Source organism: Trichomycterus rosablanca, chromosome 23 (genome assembly GCF_030014385.1).
Source record: "Trichomycterus rosablanca isolate fTriRos1 chromosome 23, fTriRos1.hap1, whole genome shotgun sequence".
NCBI classification, from domain to species: Eukaryota; Metazoa; Chordata; class Actinopteri; order Siluriformes; family Trichomycteridae; genus Trichomycterus; species Trichomycterus rosablanca.
Window position 1 is genome coordinate 15,894,122 of NC_086010.1, and position 20,261 is coordinate 15,914,382.

At 42.3% G+C, this 20,261-nt stretch overlaps 1 protein-coding gene across 1 annotated transcript in view; it reads left to right on the plus strand.

The window, feature by feature from the left end:
• Window positions 1–1,620: 1,620 nt before the first annotated feature.
• The window catches only part of map3k15 (mitogen-activated protein kinase kinase kinase 15), a 45,928-nt gene continuing 27,287 nt past the window's right edge, over window positions 1,621–20,261 (plus strand). The window contains exons 1-15 of the mRNA XM_062985328.1: window positions 1,621–1,709; window positions 3,269–3,697; window positions 6,272–6,411; window positions 7,362–7,385; window positions 10,312–10,505; window positions 11,706–11,874; window positions 12,694–12,800; window positions 13,482–13,652; window positions 14,278–14,390; window positions 14,622–14,781; window positions 16,557–16,707; window positions 17,097–17,204; window positions 17,758–17,807; window positions 18,411–18,506; window positions 18,590–18,677. Of these exons, the coding sequence (XP_062841398.1) occupies window positions 3,394–3,697; window positions 6,272–6,411; window positions 7,362–7,385; window positions 10,312–10,505; window positions 11,706–11,874; window positions 12,694–12,800; window positions 13,482–13,652; window positions 14,278–14,390; window positions 14,622–14,781; window positions 16,557–16,707; window positions 17,097–17,204; window positions 17,758–17,807; window positions 18,411–18,506; window positions 18,590–18,677 (1,875 nt within the window). The 5' untranslated portion in view covers window positions 1,621–1,709; window positions 3,269–3,393. The remainder of the gene's footprint in view (window positions 1,710–3,268; window positions 3,698–6,271; window positions 6,412–7,361; window positions 7,386–10,311; window positions 10,506–11,705; window positions 11,875–12,693; window positions 12,801–13,481; window positions 13,653–14,277; window positions 14,391–14,621; window positions 14,782–16,556; window positions 16,708–17,096; window positions 17,205–17,757; window positions 17,808–18,410; window positions 18,507–18,589; window positions 18,678–20,261) is intronic.

Genomic DNA, 20,261 nt, shown 5'->3' on the forward strand with positions numbered 1-20,261 from the left:
GCAGAGGACCTGAGAAAGAACATAGTCTAGATCTCAAGCTGCAAAAGATGACCATGCTTCATGCTGGACAGTGTTTTGTGAAGAAAGAAAAGCACTGCACAGCAACGCTAAAACTTCACTGTAGCTGTGAAACACGGTAGAGGGTGCACTGTAGGCTGGGATGCTTTAGGAATACAGTAGTATAATTGTATCCGTTTATGAAAGCATTACTACTGAGAAGCAACCCACGAGGTCGTTGTAAAACATGGCTAGCTTCCAACAGGTAACCACCGGAGCCAAACCAAGGATCAAACCCTGTTTACCAGGTCTCATCTTGCTGTGTATCACCTAGTGAACCATTATAAAATTATTAATAACACTGATCTTTAATAATAACATTAATTTCAAAAATATAATGAAAACAGCAAGAAATAATATTTTTAATAATAAAAATACTTAAATACTTAAAATATAAAAACAGTAAAAAATAATCTTTAATAAAAAAAAATTTTTACTTAAAAAAAAAGTAAGAAATAATAATAATCTTTAATAACTGAAATAATTTTAAAAAATATAATTAAAAACAGTAAGAAATAATAATCTTTAAAAATAAAAAAATAATCAGAAATATTACTACTAAAAACTGAATCTAATTTGAGCCAGGATAATGTTCTGGTACCCAACAGTGGCACCTTGGCAGTGGAGGATCTTGAACCGGCAGCCTTCTGATTACATTTACATTTTCAGCATTTAGCCAAAGCGACTTGCATTACAGTTACAGTATACAGTCTGAGCAATTGAGGGTTAAGGGCCTTGCTCAAGGGCCCAACAGCAGCAACCTGGCAGTGGTGGGGCTTGAACCAGCGACCCTCTGATCACTGGTCCAGTACTTTAACCACTAGGCTACAGCTGATTACTAGCCCAGTGCCTTAAACACTCAGCTACCACTGTTCCACCTGATTTAGATTGGGGTTTATGTTTGTTTTCATTCATAGGGTTACCTTTTAAATAACAAATCGGGTATGGGGGTGACCGTACCCATGTACAAAGCAACAGATGGACCACTGTCAGTTATTGTATACCCACAAAGTTTATCTGTATTGTTGATGAAGCTTATAGACCTACCAAATAGGTGCATCAAGTAAAGTCAATGTGACTGGCTTTATTTTTCTCAGCTTTTTCAGGCTTATGACACACTAATATAAATCATATTGCATTAATAATTAATATTAATATTAATAATAATACTAATATTAAGTTCTTCAGATATTTCCACTTTATTTAGAGCACTAAAAACGATTAAACGTCGGACAAACAAAAGCGAATCTTCACAAACCACTCTTCACCGCGAGTCTTAAAAGAATCGACTCAAAGAACCGATTCGTTCTCAAAACACACATCACTGGAGTGAGTAAACACTGTCATGTCAGAGGAAACCGCAGGAGGAGCCTCGGTGAGTTTCGTTACTCCAGTGTCAGATCCCACACCGTTCAACCATCAGTTCCAGACCTGCTGTGGTGAGGTTCCTTCTCTACCACCTCTTATCCAGCTCCTCGGGAACACTTATTTTAACCAAGTGAAGCTCTCTGACTGAGAAGAACTTCTAGGAGTGGAACAGCGTTTATCCAAAATATAAAGCGCGGAGAGAGCGGTGACAAAAACAACGGCTGGAATACCCGCAATCGCACGTGGAAACCGATGACAGCGCCACTGAATCCGGTCCAGCACAGGTAATGTTAGATTTGAAACTTGCAGTATGGATGAAACTCATTCTGCACACAGTGTTTGTTCAGTGTATGGAACTTATTCAGGACAGAAAGTTTAAACATGTAAATGACTCTCAAAATAACATTATAATTATTATAATTATTATATTTTAAACATTAATTTTAAATATTTTAAATTTTAAAAAATTTGCATTGACAAAAAGACAGGAGAAGGAACTGGAAGTGGCAGAAATGAAGATGTTGAGGTTCTCCTTGGGAGTGACAAAGATGGATAAGGTTAGGAATGAGATAATCAGAGGTACAGCACAGGTTAAACAACTAGGAGATAAAGTTAGAGAGGCCAGACTGAGATGGTTTGGACATGTCCAGAGGAGGGACAGCGGGTATATTGGTAGAAGGATGTTAGACATGCAGCTGCCAGGAAAAAGACAAAGAGGAAGACCAAAGAGGAGGTATATGGATGCAGTTAGAGAGGACATGGAAGTAGTTGGGGTGAGGACAGAGGATGCAGTGGACAGAGTGAGATGGAGGAGGATGACTCGCTGTGGCGACCCCTGAAAAGGGAAAAGCCGAAAGAAGAAGATTTTAAACATTAATTTGTAGTGTTCCTTACATTTACTTTGACAGTTTGAAAACGTTGGGACGTGGGCAACTTAGGGCTAGTAATGATGTGATTCCAAACAGGTGATGTCAACGGGTGATCGTAATCATGGGTTGGTACAAAAGCAGCATCCGGGGAAGGCTGAGTCTTTGATGAGCAAAGATGGCCAGAGGATCTCCAGTTTCCATGCATACGAAAATTATTGAAATGTTTAAAAGATTGGAAGGGATTTGCATATTTCTCCCTCTACAGTGCATAATATCATTAACCGTGCACAAATGGCACTTAAAACTGTGCGAAAAAGAAGCCTTATGTTAACCATGTCCAGAAGTGACGTCGATTTCTCTGGGCTCGGAGGCATCTAGGCTGGACCGTCACACAGTGGAAACGTGTATTGTGGTCAGATGAATCTTCATAATAGAAAAACAATTTACATACTGCATCTTTAATTCATTTATGTATTCATTTTAACTAAACGATTTATCCATGGCATGGTAGTGGTGGGTGTGACACCACTTAAAAACTGAGCAGCAATACACCGTAGACCAATGAATGGTTCTTAAACTTTCAGACCAAGGACCAGCCCTGATCAAACCAAAACCTCTAAGTACCACCTATATATAAAGTATCTACGGATGGCAGTGAGTTGTTTTGTTTGTCAGAAATGTGGCTTAGATAAATTGTTGTACCATCTTTTAAAATTTTTCGATGCCTACTGACACTAGTGTCTGTGTTGACGTTAATATTAGATTTGATGTCACATGATCAGACTCTCTCCTCATTCTCAACAGGTTTTTTCCTGGCAATGTTCACATATTTTGCCAGGCTGGCATGACATGGCGAGTCCAGTTTTACATTGGTACTCAGTCCACCCTGCATGAATCACTGTTGCATAGTAGAAGTTGCACACTTCTTCCATATTGCACAACTTTTATATTGTTTCAATTTCCTCTATTTGCAGATCCAAAACAGGAAGGGCACCGGTGGCAGTACAGATCAGTGATGAGTGCTGATTTGATGAAGAGGGAGTGTGTCAACAGAGAGTGCATTAACCTGCACTGAACTGGATTAGCCACTATTTACACTATGATGGAGGGAACAAGCCAGGCGGCGGCGGACGCGGGTGGCGACCATGCCACCAGCATGGCCGTGACTACGGTGGAAAGGGCAGACGTGGCCAGTCCCAGTCCGGTGGCCAAGCAGAGGAGCCTGCGTGCCGTGTACGTGCTGAACGATGGTCTGAAAGCCGTAGCAGCGAACAGCCCGGAGTCAGGAGCGTTGCAGTGCCTGCAGCGGGCATGCGATGCCGAGAGTGCCATCCTTACCACTGTTACTTTTGGAAGGCTCGACTTCGGGGAGACGACCGTGCTCGATACGTTTTACGATGCAGGTGAGTTTCGTGCAGTTTGTAATGGTATGTGAACAGACATGCTAGGACCTGCTCACCCCAAAGCACGTAACAGTTGCTGGCAAGCTGAGGTTCTGCAGAACGAGCGTCAGACATGTCGGAGATTTAGGTTGAGCTTAAGCCACGAGCAGTGCAACCCCTTGCTAAGGTAAATGAAGACACACCAGCGTGGGCAAATGCTACCTCAGGGTAGAGAAACCAACTGCTTGGGGAAAAGGAATCCCAGATTGCATAAAGGTTCCTCTTACTTAATTACTACTTGAGTAAAAGAAGCCCCTGGCTGTGCAGAATCCAACCTGGGACACAATAAGTGCCAGTCTGAGAAGTTTCTGTTTCAGTGTAGTCACATATCCCAGCTTGGGCAAAGTTCATTGTGGGCAAAACAAGTCTCAGCTTGTGTAAATCTGTGTAAAATTATTTTGCTAATAAAGAATACTGTCCCCATGCTGGGGACACAAGGGCAAGTGATGTTTCAGATTAGGCATACTTCCCAGACTAAGTTAAGTCTCAGCTTTGGTCAAAGCCCCCTAGCAGCAGGCTAGGAAATTGAGAAAATATATCTAAGCCTGGGCAACATTTTTGCTCTGGCAAAGAAAAACCCTAGTTTGCTGGTCTAACCAATTTCAGCTTGAGCATAAAAGCTTCAGAGATGGCAAAAGAAGTGCCAAAAAACAAGCTGGTGACAGGGCAGATGTTCCTATGACATGGGCAAAGTGTTAAAGACTGGGCAAAAGAAACCCCAGGCTGGGCAAGGTTTTGATTGCACCGTAGAAAGCCCCAGATGGGGCAAAAGGGCAAGTGATGTTTCAGATTGGGCGTACATCCCAGACTAAGTTAGTCGAAGTATTAACTTGTACATCCAAAGACTAAAGCTTTTAGGTTAAGCTTCAGCTTAGCCATATAAACACAGTATCAGCTTTGGTCAAAGCCCCCTAGCAGCAGGCTAGGAAATTGGGCAAATATATCTAAGCCTGGGCAACATTTTTGCTCTGGCAATGAAAAAATGAACAAAACCGTAGTTTGCAGGTCTAACCAGTTTCAGCTTGAGCATAAAAGCTTCAGAGATGGCAAAAGAAGTGCCAAAAAATCAATAAATAAAAATAAACAAGCTGGTGACAGGGCAGATGTTCCTATGGCATGGGCAAAGTGTTAAAGACTGGGCAAAAGAAGCCCCAGGCTGGGCAAGGTTTCTGTCGGGCTATAGAAAGCCCCAGACGGGGCAAATCCTTCACTTGTGCAAAAAAAAACCCTAAATCTGGGCAAAGTTTTACTTCTGATATAAAATGATAACATATCTGGGTGGATTCTTAGGGCAAATGATATGCCTGGCTTAGTAATACCTCACTCAGGACAAAAAGATGACAAATATAAATATAAACATATATAAATGTGGTTTTCTCACAAGGAATATAAGACAGGAAAAATAAATATTGTATTAATGTATTTTCTATGTAAAAATAAACTATTATATGAGTAAATGTATGTAAATAGACCTCCATATGTCTATATTATACTGGAATATTGTTAGTAGCACGTTAGCTGTAATGCTAGCTAGTTGTACAGTGCTTGCTTAATAGTTAGCATTAGCATCTAAGAAAAACCTGAGGTAAATTTTTTTAAATTATTCACTTTTATGTAAGAACCTAGTTATTTAGTCACAATTTAATATAATAAATTAATGTTGAGTTATTATTTTAGTGTATTTTTGAAGTTTTATGTGTTCATAATTTTAAATTTTACCTGGTAACATTTCATTCATTATTATTTCATTTATAACAACGTTAATGCCTAAATAAATAAGATTTCAACTTATACTTTATTAAAACTTATACAAGCAAGTTTCTATAATCACTGAGATTTAAAAAACTACAAACAGTATAAGGTCATACATTCATCGAGCACTTTGTTAGGTACAACCATCTAGAGGTTAGGTATGAATATTCATTGATCATTTTATAAGCTACACCTGTCATACTGATGTACTATGTATGTGTATTCAATCACTGACAGTAGCCCATCTGTTACTCTGTACACTTTGTCATCCCCCGTGCACATTTAATAGTTGAAAGGGTGACGGGTGGTGGACCATTTCACCGCTGCACTGACATGGCACTAACATGTTTATATACTGGTGGATTGAGCTGGCATATAGGTGACATCTCTATGTAATTTCTTTCCTCTCTCCACATCTGGTTGACGATCATGGTTTTGCACCCTTAGTGCCGGTCCCAAGCCCAGATAAATAGGAGGGTTGCAGCAGCAAGTGCAACCGAGATTCGCAGTAGCGACCCCTAACAGGAGCATCATCTTCCAGCTCCTGGATGTAAACCGTCTGTGCCATATATGGCCTGTGACTATATGGCTAGTGCTCTCCACTGTGCCACAACATCTGATAGTCTACATAAATTCCCAAAAATCAAATCATCAATTCAAATCAGGATCCAAAACAATAGTTTCTGTAGCGATGATCACGTCATGTGTGACTGTTTTAAATAAACTAGCATTACCGTTTGGAGTATCTATTTCCTTCACCACTTACACTGAGTCTATTCGCAGACATCGCAGTTGTGGACATGAGCGATGTGTTCAGACAGCCGTCGCTCTTTTATCATCTGGGAGTCCGTGAGAGCTTCGACATGGCCAACAACGTCATCCTTTACCACGACACGGACCCTGACACGGCACAGTCGCTGAAGGTGAGTCCGTCTATGCTTCACACGTCATCTAGTCATCGCTAATTCCCAACTGTGAATCCACCATCTGATCACTGATCTGGCCACTTCTTATCACCTGCCAGTGTTGGGTTCAAAGAGCCGTATCACATATATAGAGCCATGCTATGCTTCACATGACTCCGGGAGATTGAATATTGCATCAGCAGTAGCGGGAATAAACCCCATCTGACCTTCCCTCCCTCAGACACGACCGTTTGTGTTTGTGTGGACGCCCCAGCCAGGTCGGTGGCTCTGCTGAGATTCAATCTAATATTAGATTAAGTTTACAAATCAGAAACAGCTTAGAATGACAAATCATGTGTATGACACGGTATGTTTCACATTTCACATTTTAAGCTATTTGGGGCACATGAAGGTGTTGGCACTGCCCGCTATTACGGATGTGCTATGCCGGATCAAATTGCAGCATGTGGCCCCCAGTTGCCAAAGGGATGGAATGCAGCATGTGCACATGTGTCTATCTCTGACTGCAGAGTTAGAATATAATAGTGGGTGTTTTCACTCACAGCTAAGCCACTTTTAACATTTACTTTTTATTTTCCTCTTTATTTATTTAATTTGAAATTTGGAAATTAGAAGTGCTCTTTGTAACTAAAGTTCCTCCTACTGCATTGCGATTTCCTCCATGCTGGCTAAAGAGGACCCCAGACTAGCACCCTTTTGCCCCACATCCAACATGTGTTTCTTGGAGTCAAGGCAAATGAATACTTGAGTATAGCATGTTCCTCTGTGTTCATCCTTCATGTAAAATTGAAATGATTTATAAAAGTGTATTAATGTTTATTCCTATTTCTGAATGTACCCGTTTACATGATGCAGCTTTATTCTCACATATAATAATATTTTGTTTATTTGCGATATGTGATGAGTAATTTGCTGTTTTTATTTTCTGCATTTTTTCTTTTTTTAAGGACATGGTGGCCCAGAAAAACACAGTAAGTATCAAAGCATAAAAAATGAAGTCATACACGCACATATGGTTCACTAGAATCCAAAGAACACCACACCAGTGAAGTATGGTGGTGGGAGCATTATGGTATAGAGCTGCTGAAACGGGCTGAACTGATATGAATCTCATCGCCCAAGAAGTTTTACTTTATTATTCTTATTATTATAGGAGCCATGCTGCACCCCTTATTATTATTATTATTTTTATTTTATTTTTTACAATTGCCACTATCATGGTGCTTTTCTGGGTGTCAAGAAAGCGATCCTGCTGTGTGTGGAGCTATGTGGCTATTCCTGGAGCTTTGTTGTCACACACTGTACAGTTCGGCGTATTTGTTTCTCCCGAGTCAACGTCCGAAAATACCCTCAAAGCACCATGTGCTCTATGCAGGGGGCCTGTCCTCGACCTACAAATCGTTAATGCGTTAACGCTGTAGAGTCATACATTTATGAAATTCTTGGTACGTTGTGCACATACAGCGTATGGCCAAAAGTATTTGGACATCCTGAATGGTATTTAAATAGAGTGACCCCTGTGTGATCTTTTCAGCTAGAACAACAGTCACTCTTCTGAGAAGAAGGCTTTGAAGTATGTCTGTGGGAATTTGCACCATTCGGTCTAAAGAGCATTTTTTATAGCTTGGCACTTATGTTTGACGTTCCGGTTCTTTCCAGAGCTGTTCAGTGCAGGCCACAGGAGTGTTTTTTTTTTATTTAAGCTTCTGTCATTCAGAAACAGGACCGTTGGTTCCATAAACTGTTGCTGCAAATTCAGAAGAATATAATTTCCTTTATATTTGATTTACCACACTTTAATAAAAAAATTTGAAGGGTGCCCCAATACTTTCATCCGAATAGCATACATATGTTGATATTTACGAACAAATGCGTCCTGGCTTCTTTGGTCTCATCGTCGGACGGGCTGTTCCCATTTTGGAGACGTTAAATGAGGCAGCAGTGAAAGGAGAAGCAGCATAACTGATACCGGCGGCCTGACGGCTGAGCACACGTCTTTAAATAGAAGTCTTATCAAACCGCTCCAGCTGCTGTGAATCTGTGAGCCCGACTTTGACACAGCACCGAGGTTCCAGTGCTCTAACGTTACTAATAATGATTCAGCTACTTCTCGATCGGGGAGGACGAGGACGCGCATAGAACAGCTGCCTAATTCCCTATTTACAGATGGACTTTGTGGGTATACAAATACTGCCTGTAATCTCTGTACACTTGGTCACCCACTATTCGAAAGCAATGGACTCCCCATAGGACTCCCACAGCTCAGTTTAGGTACTGGCCTGGTAATCGGAAGGTCCCAAGTCCCACCACCAAGTTTTTTATTTACTGTTGGGGCCCCTGAACAAGGCCCCTTGGATAAAGGCATGCCATAAATGGAAACGATTGGTGGACCATTCTCAGCAGTGCAATGACATTTACATGGTAATGACGTGGTAGTGTGTGTTGTTCTAGTAAGAGTGTATCAGGTACAGCGGTGTTGTTAGGATTTTTAAATACTCTGCTGTTGGGAGTGGCATTGAAGTGTTTCAAAATCCCAACAGTATACCAGTGCAACACACTTTGTCATTGCAGTGCTGAGAATAATCCATTTCATAAAATATCTGGTCGTGGGGACCCATGTGGGTCCCTTTCAACCTCTAAATGGGGTACAGAGGGGTAACAAACTATAGAACAACTGATATACTGCAGTTCTGCAAATTTGCCTGCAATAGCACATTTCTACCACAGGGGCCGCTAAAATCCCACTTTTCTTACTTTTCTTATGCTCCACTTTTAAATGCTTTCTTCATTTCTCTTTTTTATCTTTAATTTTCTTTCTTTGCATGCAAAACTTTCTTATATTTGTACACTAGATGGCCAAAAGTATGTGGACCCTCGATCATGAGCTTGTCGGACGTCCCGTTTCAAAACCATGAGTGGAAATATGGAGTGGTGTGCTTCTCTGCTGCTGTAATATCCTTCACTCTGTTTGAAGGCTTGTCTTGGATACCTGTGAGGATTTCCTCTCAGTCATAAGTGATGAGGCGCTTATGTTGGATGACATGGCCTGGCTTGCAGTCGACGTTCTGATTCATCCCAAAAATGTTCAGTGGGGGTGAAGTTAGGAGTCTGTGCAGTAACTGACAGACTCAGCAATTAGGCTGGGTGTTCATATTCTTTTTTTCATATCTACTTGTATCCAATTACCCAATCCCATTTTCCTTCCTCTACCGCTGCAGATTTCCACCCCTGGCCGTGAATAACACAAGCCCCCTCTGACACGTGCAATAGCTGACCCTTTTTTCCCCACGTGCACCAGGCGGGTTCATACTGAGATCCGTATCACGCACGGAGAGTCAAGCACTGATCTCCATTATCCCCTGTTTCTGTGCAGGCACTATCATGCCAGCAGAGGTCGTAATTGCAGCGATTATAAGGAATTCCTTTGGCATTCCCTCCCACAGACGAGCCAGTCATTGTCTGTAAAGCACCTGGTGTTCATATTCTTTTGGCCACCTAGTGCGTATCCTGTATTTCTCACATTTCCTGTCGTTCTTCGTCTTTCTCTGTGCATGGTCACCTCTCGCTCTGCTGTATTACCTGGAGTAGGCTGCAAGGCCGGCTGCCGTAGGCTTTCCTTGGGTGCAGTTGCCCCCAGAGTACCGAGGCTCTGGCATGAGGAATAAAGTAGGTACAACAAGTCTGTGGTGTGGTTCTGCACCTGAAAGTACTAACGTAGATAACGTTGACAGGAGATAATCCAGATTGATACAAGATTGACCTTGAATGACCCTAACGAGTGCTTATTATTTTATTACTCCTGGGTACTATGACTTTGAGAGTCTCGGTTGATCCTGAATAAAATAACTCCTTCAGTCTCTTGTATGTTCTAATTCGTCTATCCTGTGCACCCTCCAGGCCTCCAGTGGGAACTACTACTTCATACCGTACGTCATGACGCCCAATAACGAATACATCTGCTGCGAGAACGTGGCACAGCGAAGGGCGTCCGAGTACATGCAGCCCAGCTGGGACAACCTGCTCGGACCTCTGTGCGTCCCACTCGTGGATCGCTTCGTCAGCCTCCTTAAAGACATCCACGTAACATCCTGGTATGATATATGTTGTCCAGTATTGACTACATGGCCAAAAGTATATAGACTAATTGTAAAAATCATGGTGCTCCATGATGGCAGTACCCCAGCACCAGGCACCTGTGTGGGGGAACTTCAAATGCCCGACCTCAACCCCTTTGATTCCCTTTAGGATTAATCAAAACCTTCAGGTCCAACATGAGTACCTTACAAATGCTACTTTCACTCAATAAGCAGAAATTCCCACAGACACACCCAATTTCCCCCCAACCAATTCCCTATAAAATTTTTCTGCCAATTGCACCATCCCCAGAGGGTGGTCAGTGGTGGATTCTCACAGAGAGCCGTACCACAAATGGAGAGTCATGCTATGCTCTATGTTTTCCTCCACCATTAAAGCGGCGATGAAGAAAAACCTCATTCGACCACCTCTACCTCAGACGTGGTCTGTTTAGTACTTCAGATTCTGTGGTGGTCAACCAGCATGCATATTATGGTCAGGTGTCCACATACTTTTGGCCACATAATGTTTGAAATGTTAATTTGATACAGCGGCTCCGAAAAAGGGTTTAGACACTCTCCACTTCCGATGTTCGGTGCTTAGGTGTCGTGTTGATGCATGTGTGTTCACATGCGAATCAGATTTCAGTTCTGGAGCATTCGGGTTATGTCAGCCACGCACAAACCGTCCTCACACTGTAACAGGAGGCGACTTGGGAGAGCAAGTGGAAGAGCGGCCACCTCCTAGGGCCTGACGGACACTTTTTCTGTGAAACAAAGCAGATGTGAATGCGACTTTGTGTTATTCGCTGTTTGATTTGTATTTAAAACACAGGAGGCTATTGAACGCACCAATACTGTCTAAGCCACTTATACTAAACAAGGTTGCATTGGGTGCTGGAGCCTATTCCAGCTCTCGGTTAGCACAAGGCACAGGGTGCCAATTTAACACACACACACACACACACACACACACACATACACATCTAAGGGTAATTCCAGTATCCCCAGTTTACCTGACTGTATGTCTATGGACTGTGGGAGGAAACCTGAGCTCCTGCAGGAAACCCACACAGACACGGGGAGAACATACAAACTCCACACAGAAAGGACCCGGGCTGCTTCATCTGGGAATCGATCCCAGGACCTTTTTGCTGTGAAAGAACAGTGCTACCCACCTTTAATGTAAATTAAATTGTTTTTATTCTTTGATTATAGCGCTTCATTTAAAGACACCCTGTTGAACGACATCCGCAAAGCTCGGGAGAAGTACCAGGGAGAGGAGCTGGCTAAGGAACTGTCCAGGATCAAGCTGCGCATCGATAACACAGAGGTTCTGACTCAGGATATCGTGATGAACCTGCTCTTCTCTTACAGAGACATTCAGGTACGAAGTTCTACCCTGTATCCAGGGGTGTGATAATAGGGATGTTTAGACGCATCATGTGGGACTTTTGTGGGCCGATTAATTATACACAGTCATATTAATCATAAATACCTTAGACAGGAACCTGCATCTTTAAATATGGACGAGAGTGAACTTTGTGGGTATACAATCACTAAATGTAGTCCATATGTTACTCCAAAGGGCACCTATAGAATCCCAATTGACCAGATGTTTTTTGAGTGGTGGACCAGTCTCAGCACTGCAATAGCACTAATATAGAAATAACATTGCAGTGTCATGTGATCAGAAAGTGTCCAATCATAAAAGGTCAAAGAAAGAAAAATACACCCCCTGCATCTTTAAATATGGACGTGAGTGAATGGATTTAGCATGGTACTGATTGTACGAACACTTTATTAATACACTCTGCAGCCAAAGATATGTAGACACCTCATCATTAACATCCTGGATATACCATTTCAAGTTTATCTGTAGCTGGACGAGAAGGTCAGGCTTGCCAATTATATTACGTTATAATACGTTCATTCAGGTTCTTCGCTGGGGTTTAGGAACACTGGAGTTCTGTGCAGGTTGCAGGTCACATGATTTGTTTAATGGACCTTGCTTTGTACAAAGGTGACTTAAACTGTTGCCACAAACTTTAATCAATACACCTGCTGGCACTTGTTGACTAAAACACTCAGACCTGAAAGATTAGAAGTGGTGTCTACATACTTTTGGCCTTATGATGTATCTGAAACACAGCCTTAGCACTGAGGGACTGGTAGTATTGCAGATATATGGATTTTTATATTTCAGGACTATGATGCCATGGTCAAACTGGTACAGACTCTCGAGATGCTGCCAACCTGCGACCTGGCCAATCAGCCCATGATCCAGTTTCACTACGCCTTCGCTCTCAACAGGTGATCACATGATCACATGAAACATACATGCTCTACAGGTTGGACCTCCAGCTGCTAACCAAATATTATAGACACACTTATTAGGAACAGCTATATGCTACGGACATTGATTGATCCTATTTTATAAGCTACACCTGCTATGAAGATGAACTTTGTGGGTATACAATTACTGAATGTAGTACAACTGTTCCTTGGTACATTTTGTCGCCCCACTGACCAGATGTTATTTGGGTGGACCATTCTAAGCACTGCAATAACGCTAATGTAGTAATAACACTGTCGTAATAACATTGCAGCTTTAAACCTGGGCCGGGGTGGGGGCATTGGTGGTGGGGGCATTGGTGGTGGGGATAGTAATGCCATACAATAATGTAATACAATGAGTGTTAACAGGGTACGTGTTCCTAATAAAGTGGCCAGTAAATTTCCAAACAGTCAGTCATCTGGATGACCTGAAAGCAGCAGGAACAACAGCAACACAAGGACCAATGTACAATGCCAAGCAAAGCAAAACAACACAGCAATCAATGACGTCCCAAATATTTATTCTCTGGGTGTAATTTTATACCAGGGTAAATATAAATTATACCAGAATTCCAGAAAACTTGGGACAGTGTGTGAAATGTTATGTACTTTACTACAAGTCTAATTAAATGAGTTTTGGTACTTGTGTACGGACAGGCGGAACAGCCCAGGTGACAGGGAGCAGGCTTTACGGGTGATGCTGCAGGTCCTCCAGTCATGCGACCACCCGGCCCCGGACATGTTTTGCCTGTGCGGCCGCATTTACAAGGACGTTTTTCTCGACTCGGACTGCAAGGACACCAAGAACAGAGACAACGCCATTCAGTGGTAAGGCTAGAATAGAATAGAATAGAATAGAATAGAATAGAATAGAATAGAATAGAATAGAATAGAATAGAATAGAATAGAATAGAATAGAATAGAATAGAATAGAATAGAATAGAATAGAATAGAATAGAATAGAATAGAATAGAATAGAATAGAATAGAATAGAAGACTTCATTTGTCATATATACATATACAGGTGTACAGTACAATGAAATTCTTTCTTCGCATATCCCAGTTTGTTTGGATGCTGGGGTCAGAGCGCAGGAGCAGAGAGGGTTAAGGGCCTTGCTCAAGGGCCCAACAGAGGCTACATGGCCGAGCTGGGATTCTAATACATCTAATACAACCATTGTATGAAAACGAGTATTTATGTACAGTACATGAGCAGGGACATAATGGCAAGCCATAGCCTAGTGGTTAAGGTACTGGACTAGTAATCAGAAGGTCGCTGGTTACAGCCCCACCACTGCCAGGTTGCTGCTGTTGGCTACCTGAGCAAGGTCGTTAACCCTCAATTGCTCAGACTGTATACTGTAACTGTAATGTACTGTAAGTTGCTTTGAAATAAGGCGTCTGCTAAATGCTAATGCTAAAATGTTAATGGTTTTCTGTTCTTGGTGTTTAGGTACCGGAAGGGGTTTGAATTACAGCCCACTTTGTACTCGGGGATTAATCTGGCTGTGCTCCTAATAGTTTCTGGACAGCAGTTTGAGAGCTCTATTGAACTCAGGAAGATAGGTAAGGTATCAAGTTGCATTTTTTAGTTGCTGTCACTTTTACCAGTCGATCGGCATTTCAATTTACTCAGAGTTGGGTGTGTTAGATAAAAAAAAATGATTGGGTTTACCCACCTGTCCAGTTTAGTGCCCATAGAATCATCAATGCTTTAAACCGCCTCTATTCATGGTCACATGGTATAACTTCCGGAAGGTCCTCACTAAGATGATCATATTTTGTCTTTCCTTTCAGGTGTGAGGCTGAACAGTCTGCTGGGCAGGAAGGGCAGTCTGGAGAAAATGAATAACTACTGGGATGTGGGGCAGTTCTTCACGGTCAGCATGCTGGCCAATGACATCCCTAAAGCGGTGCAGGCCGCTGAGAAGCTCTTCAAACTCAAACCTCCGTTCTGGTAAATACTCAGTACACCAAAAATATACTGGTATAGTCTTTGAACTTCAGGATTTTAAGCCTATTGAAGCCCTTATGAGATGGAAATGAAAAAAGAGGATGGTGGAGTGATGGCTATAGTCCCAACAAGACTACAAGACTACAAATCCCAGGAGCTGCTCATCAGTGCTCATCCGTCGCACCTGTTTTGGCCCTATTTACGAGAAGCCCGAACAGCAGCACGATGCTGAGTCGTTTGACTGAGTCGTTTGACTGAGTCGTTGAGCCCGTAAAGGTACCTGTCACTGTGTCCAAACACTTTCAGCATCCACTTCATTCGAAGCTGAATCTAGAGAGTCGGTTCGTTAACGTGATTCTTCACCCAGAGAGAAAGCATTGGGACTGTGTTATGAGTCATTGTGTTGGTGGATTGAGTAGATGAATCACCTTACATGGAGTCGACTCCTTGACTCATTTGAAGCTGAATCTTGAGAGTCGGTTCACTTACATGATTCTTCACCTTATGTTAGACAGGGTTCAGAGAAAAGCATTGGGACTGTGTTATGAGTCATTGTGTTGGTGGATTGATTAGATGAATCAACTTACATGGAGTTGATTCCTTGACTCCTTTGACATTTTCAGCTTCCGCTTCATTTGAAGCTGAATCTAGAGAGTCGGTTCGTTACCACGATTGTTCACCAAGAGAGAAAGCATTGGGACTGTGTTATCAGCCAGTGTGTTGGTGGATTGAGTAGATGAATCACCTTACATGGAGTCGATTCCTTGACTCCTTTGACACTTTTAGCTTCTGCGTAATATGAAGCTAAATCTAGAGAGTCGATTCGTTAACATGATTCTTCACCAAGAGAGAAAGCATTGAGACTGTGTTATGAGTCATTGTGTTTGTATATTGAGTAGATGAATCACCTTACATGGAGTTGATTCCTTGACTCCTTGAACACTTTCAGCTTCCACTTCATTTGAAGCTGAATCTAGAGAGTCGGTTTGTTAAGATGATTCTTTACCGTATGTTAGACAGAGTTGAGAGAGAAGGCATTGGGACTGTGTTATAAGCCAGTGTTGGTGGATTGAGTAGATGAATCAGCTTACATGGAGTCGACTCCTTGACTCCTTTGACACTTTCAGCTTCCACTTAATTTAAAACTGAATCTAGAGAGTTGGTTTATTAACATGATTCTTGATCGAGAGAGAAAGCATTGGGAATGTGTTATGAGTCATTGTGTTGGTGCATTGAGTAGATGAATCACCTTACATGGAGTAGATTCCTGAGAGTCGGTTTGTTTACATGATTCTTCACCTTATGTTAGACAGGGTTGAGAGAGAAAGCATTGGGACTGTGTTATGAGTCATTGTGTCGGTGGATTGAGTAGATGAATCACCTTACATGGAGTCGATTCCTTGACTCCTTTGACACTTTCAGTTTCTGCTTAATTTAAAGGTGAATCTAAAGAGTCGGTTCGTTAACATGATTCTTCACTGAGAGAGAAAGCATTGGGACTGTGTTATAAATCATTGTGTTGGTGGATTGAGTAGGTGAATCAACACACATGGAGTCGATTCCTTGACTCCTTTGACACTTTCAGCGTCCACTTCATTTGAAGCTGAATCTAGAGAGTCGGTTCATTAACATGATTCTTCACCAAGAGAGAAAGCATTGGGACTGTGTTATGAGTCATTGTGTCGGTGGATTGAGTAGCTGAATGTTCGACAATTTATATTTATTCCACAATTCGTATTTGTAATTAGCTTTTTTTTCCCCCACCGCTTCTCTCTCAGGTATTTACGCTCGGTGGTGCAAAACCTGAAGCTGATCCAGCACTTTAAAAAGCAGAACATGGAGCATTCGCCTCAGAGAGAGAGACTCAACTTCTGGATGGACATTATCGTAGAGGCGACACAAGGAACCACCAACAGCCTGCGCTTCCCGGTACTGAAAACTAAACACACCTATTTATAGCCTCCATATTCAAAACAGACCACAGTGCTGAAGCTATTATATTATATTGTAACGTTAAACCTTGCCCTTTCTCTTTTCATGTATGTATTGTATTGATTACAATGGGGGACATAATAGCGCAGGATTAACTCCGCTCTTGATTACTGTTTGCTACACTATATGGCCAAAAGTATTCGGACATCTGACCATGATCTTGTTGAACATTGCATTGCAAAACAAATAGTGTTAATATATTTGTGTAAACACACCTGCCATATCATTATAACAGTATTATACTATAATTACTATCCAAACATAAAAGATGACATAGATACTGAGCTGACAATGAGCACTGATTGCTGTTTCGTTCCATTGTAAAGGTGTTGATTCTTGAGCCCACCAAAGTGTACCAACCTTCGTACGTGTCCATCAACAGTGAAGCTGAAGAGAAGAACGTGTCCATCTGGCATGTTTCTCCTGCTGAAACGGTCAGTACTTCTGCTAAAAAAAATACATCAGAGTGGTTAATGTAATCGATACTTTCTGTGTTTGTGATGTACGAGTGATTACTACATTCTATATAATCAATGTCATTAATGAAATCTGCACCCATTACATTCTAATGGTAGAGGTATAAGGACGACAGGCTCTATATATAGATGGAAAGGTGCCACACTATGTAGCCAAAAGTTTGTGGACACCTAACTGTAAACTTGGTGAGAATCTGCTGGCTTTAATCATGTATTCTAGGGGGCGTCTTTAAGACCCCAGACATAAGCGTATACATTTGGGGGTGTTTGGAACACAATATTAGTAAAAAGGCTCAGGATATTCTGTGAGCTGTTAAAGAGGCTCTGGTCTCTCAAGGGCCCCAGATAGAACACGAGGGTTAATGATGCCTGAACAACCGCCCCTAAACTTGCATTGTTAATAAAATTCGGACACTAAGGAGTCCAAATATTGGTGTGTTTATTAATAAAATAATAATTCGAATTAAATCTGAGTGTGATTATAATCTGACTTTCTGATTTCCTTATACAGAAAGGAATCCATGAATGGAACTTCACAGCTTCATCTATCAAAGGAATCAGGTAAACACTTCTCGCTATCAGCCTGCAAGGCGTCTACGCAGACATGACTGGATTGCCGCCCTGTTTAGCACCCAGTGTTTTCCCGTTGCACCGGACCCGCCTTGACCCAACCAGCATAAAGCGATTGATGAAATTAAAGTTAATGAATGAATAATTTAAAAAAATCAAACTGATAACCTGACAGATGGGAAAAGAAGGGCAAAGTGCTGTTTATGTTTCTTTCACTACCGTCTTATGGTCCCTATAGTGAGGGAAGGTGGCACAAATTGAAATTACTGAGTGCAAGGCAGGAATATACCCAGCGCCAGTCCATCACAGGGCATTTGAGTGGTCAAATCTGCTGTCCACAAAGTGCTATTAACCTGACCGGCCATCTGACTGGCACAATTGGCTGTGCCTGAGGGTAGGAGGTTGAAAGGGTTCCACTACCGCTGTCCAATCGTGCCCTCTGCTGTTTGGTTGAGACAGCTTCACTACTGAAGGATGATTTGCTGAGTGCTTCCAGTTCACACATAAAACTTTGAACCAACATATATTATTAGGGGTTGATTCTCTCAGTTCTGTGGCATTCAAACTTTAACGATCATTTGTTTTCCTGTTCAGCATCTCCAAATTCGACGAGCGCTGCTGCTTCCTGTACGTGCACGACAACTCGGATGATTTTCAGATCTATTTCTCAACCGAGGAACAGTGCGGCAGGTAAGAACGTCAGTTAACGTTAGAGCATAGCAGGAAAGTCCCTCCTGAAACATCAGAGATAAATCAATATGTAATCCTTGTAGGTTCTGCTCTATGGTGAAGGAGTTGATCTCTGATGGATCGGGGAACGCTGTGGAGCTGGAGGGAGAGGGAGACGGAGACACTCTGGAGGTCAGTGACCAGTAATTAGGAGTGAATACAGCTAGGGATGTCCTGTGTGGGCTAGTGTGTGTGTGTGTGTGTGTGTGTATGTATGTGTGTATATACAGTATATATATATATATATATATATATATATACAGTGTATCACAAAAGTGAGTACACCCCTCACATTTCTGCAAATATTTCATTATATCTTTTCATGGGACAACACTATAGACATGAAACTTAGATATAACTTAGAGTAGTCAGTGTACAGCTTGTATAGCAGTGTAGATTTACTGTCTTCTGAAAATAACTCAACACACAGCCATTAATGTCTAAATAGCTGGCAACATAAGTGAGTACACCCCACAGTGAACATGTCCAAATTGTGCCCAAATGTGTCGTTGTCCCTCCCTGGTGTCATGTGTCAAGGTCCCAGGTGTAAATGGGGAGCAGGGCTGTTAAATTTGGTGTTTTGGGTACAATTCTCTCATACTGGCCACTGGATATTCAACATGGCACCTCATGGCAAAGAACTCTCTGAGGATGTGAGAAATAGAATTGTTGCTCTCCACAAAGATGGCCTGGGCTATAAGAAGATTGCTAACACCCTGAAACTGAGCTACAGCATGGTGGCCAAGGTCATACAGCGGTTTTCCAGGACAGGTTCCACTCGGAACAGGCTTCGCCAGGGTCGACCAAAGAAGTTGAGTCCACGTGTTCGGCGTCATATCCAGAGGTTGGCTTTAAAAAATAGACACATGAGTGCTGCCAGCATTGCTGCAGAGGTTGAAGACGTGGGAGGTCAGCCTGTCAGTGCTCAGACCATACGCCGCACACTGCATCAACTCGGTCTGCATGGTCGTCATCCCAGAAGGAAGCTGACGCACAAGAAAGCCCGCAAACAGTTTGCTGAAGACAAGCAGTCCAAGAACATGGATTACTGGAATGCCCTGTGGTCTGACGAGAGCAAGATAAACTTGTTTGGCTCAGATGGTGTCCAGCATGTGTGGCGGCGCCCTGGTGAGAAGTACCAAGACAACTGTATCTTGCCTACAGTCAAGCATGGTGGTGGTAGCATCATGGTCTTGGGCTGCATGAGTGTTGCTGGCACTGGGGAGCTGCAGTTCATTGAGGGAAACATGAATTCCAACATGTACTGTGACATTCTGAAACAGAGCATGATCCCCTGCCCCCGAGAACTGTGCCTCATGGCATTTTTCCAACAGGATAACGACCCCAAACACAACCTCCAAGATGACAACTGCCTTGCTGAGGAAGCTGAAGGTAAAGGTGATGGACTAAACCCAATTGAGCACCTGTGGCGCATCCTCAAGTGGAAGGTGGAGGAGTTCAAGGTGTCTAACATCCACCAGCTCCGTGATGTCATCATGGAGGAGTGGAAGAGGATTCCAGTAGCAACCTGTGCAGCTCTGGTGAATTCCATGCCCAGGAGGGTTAAGGCAGTGCTGGATAATAATGGTGGTCACACAAAATATTGACACTTTGGGCACAATTTGGACATGTTCACTGTGGGGTGTACTCACTTATGTTGCCATCCATTTAGACATTAATGGCTGTGTGTTGAGTTATTTTCAGAAGACAGTAAAT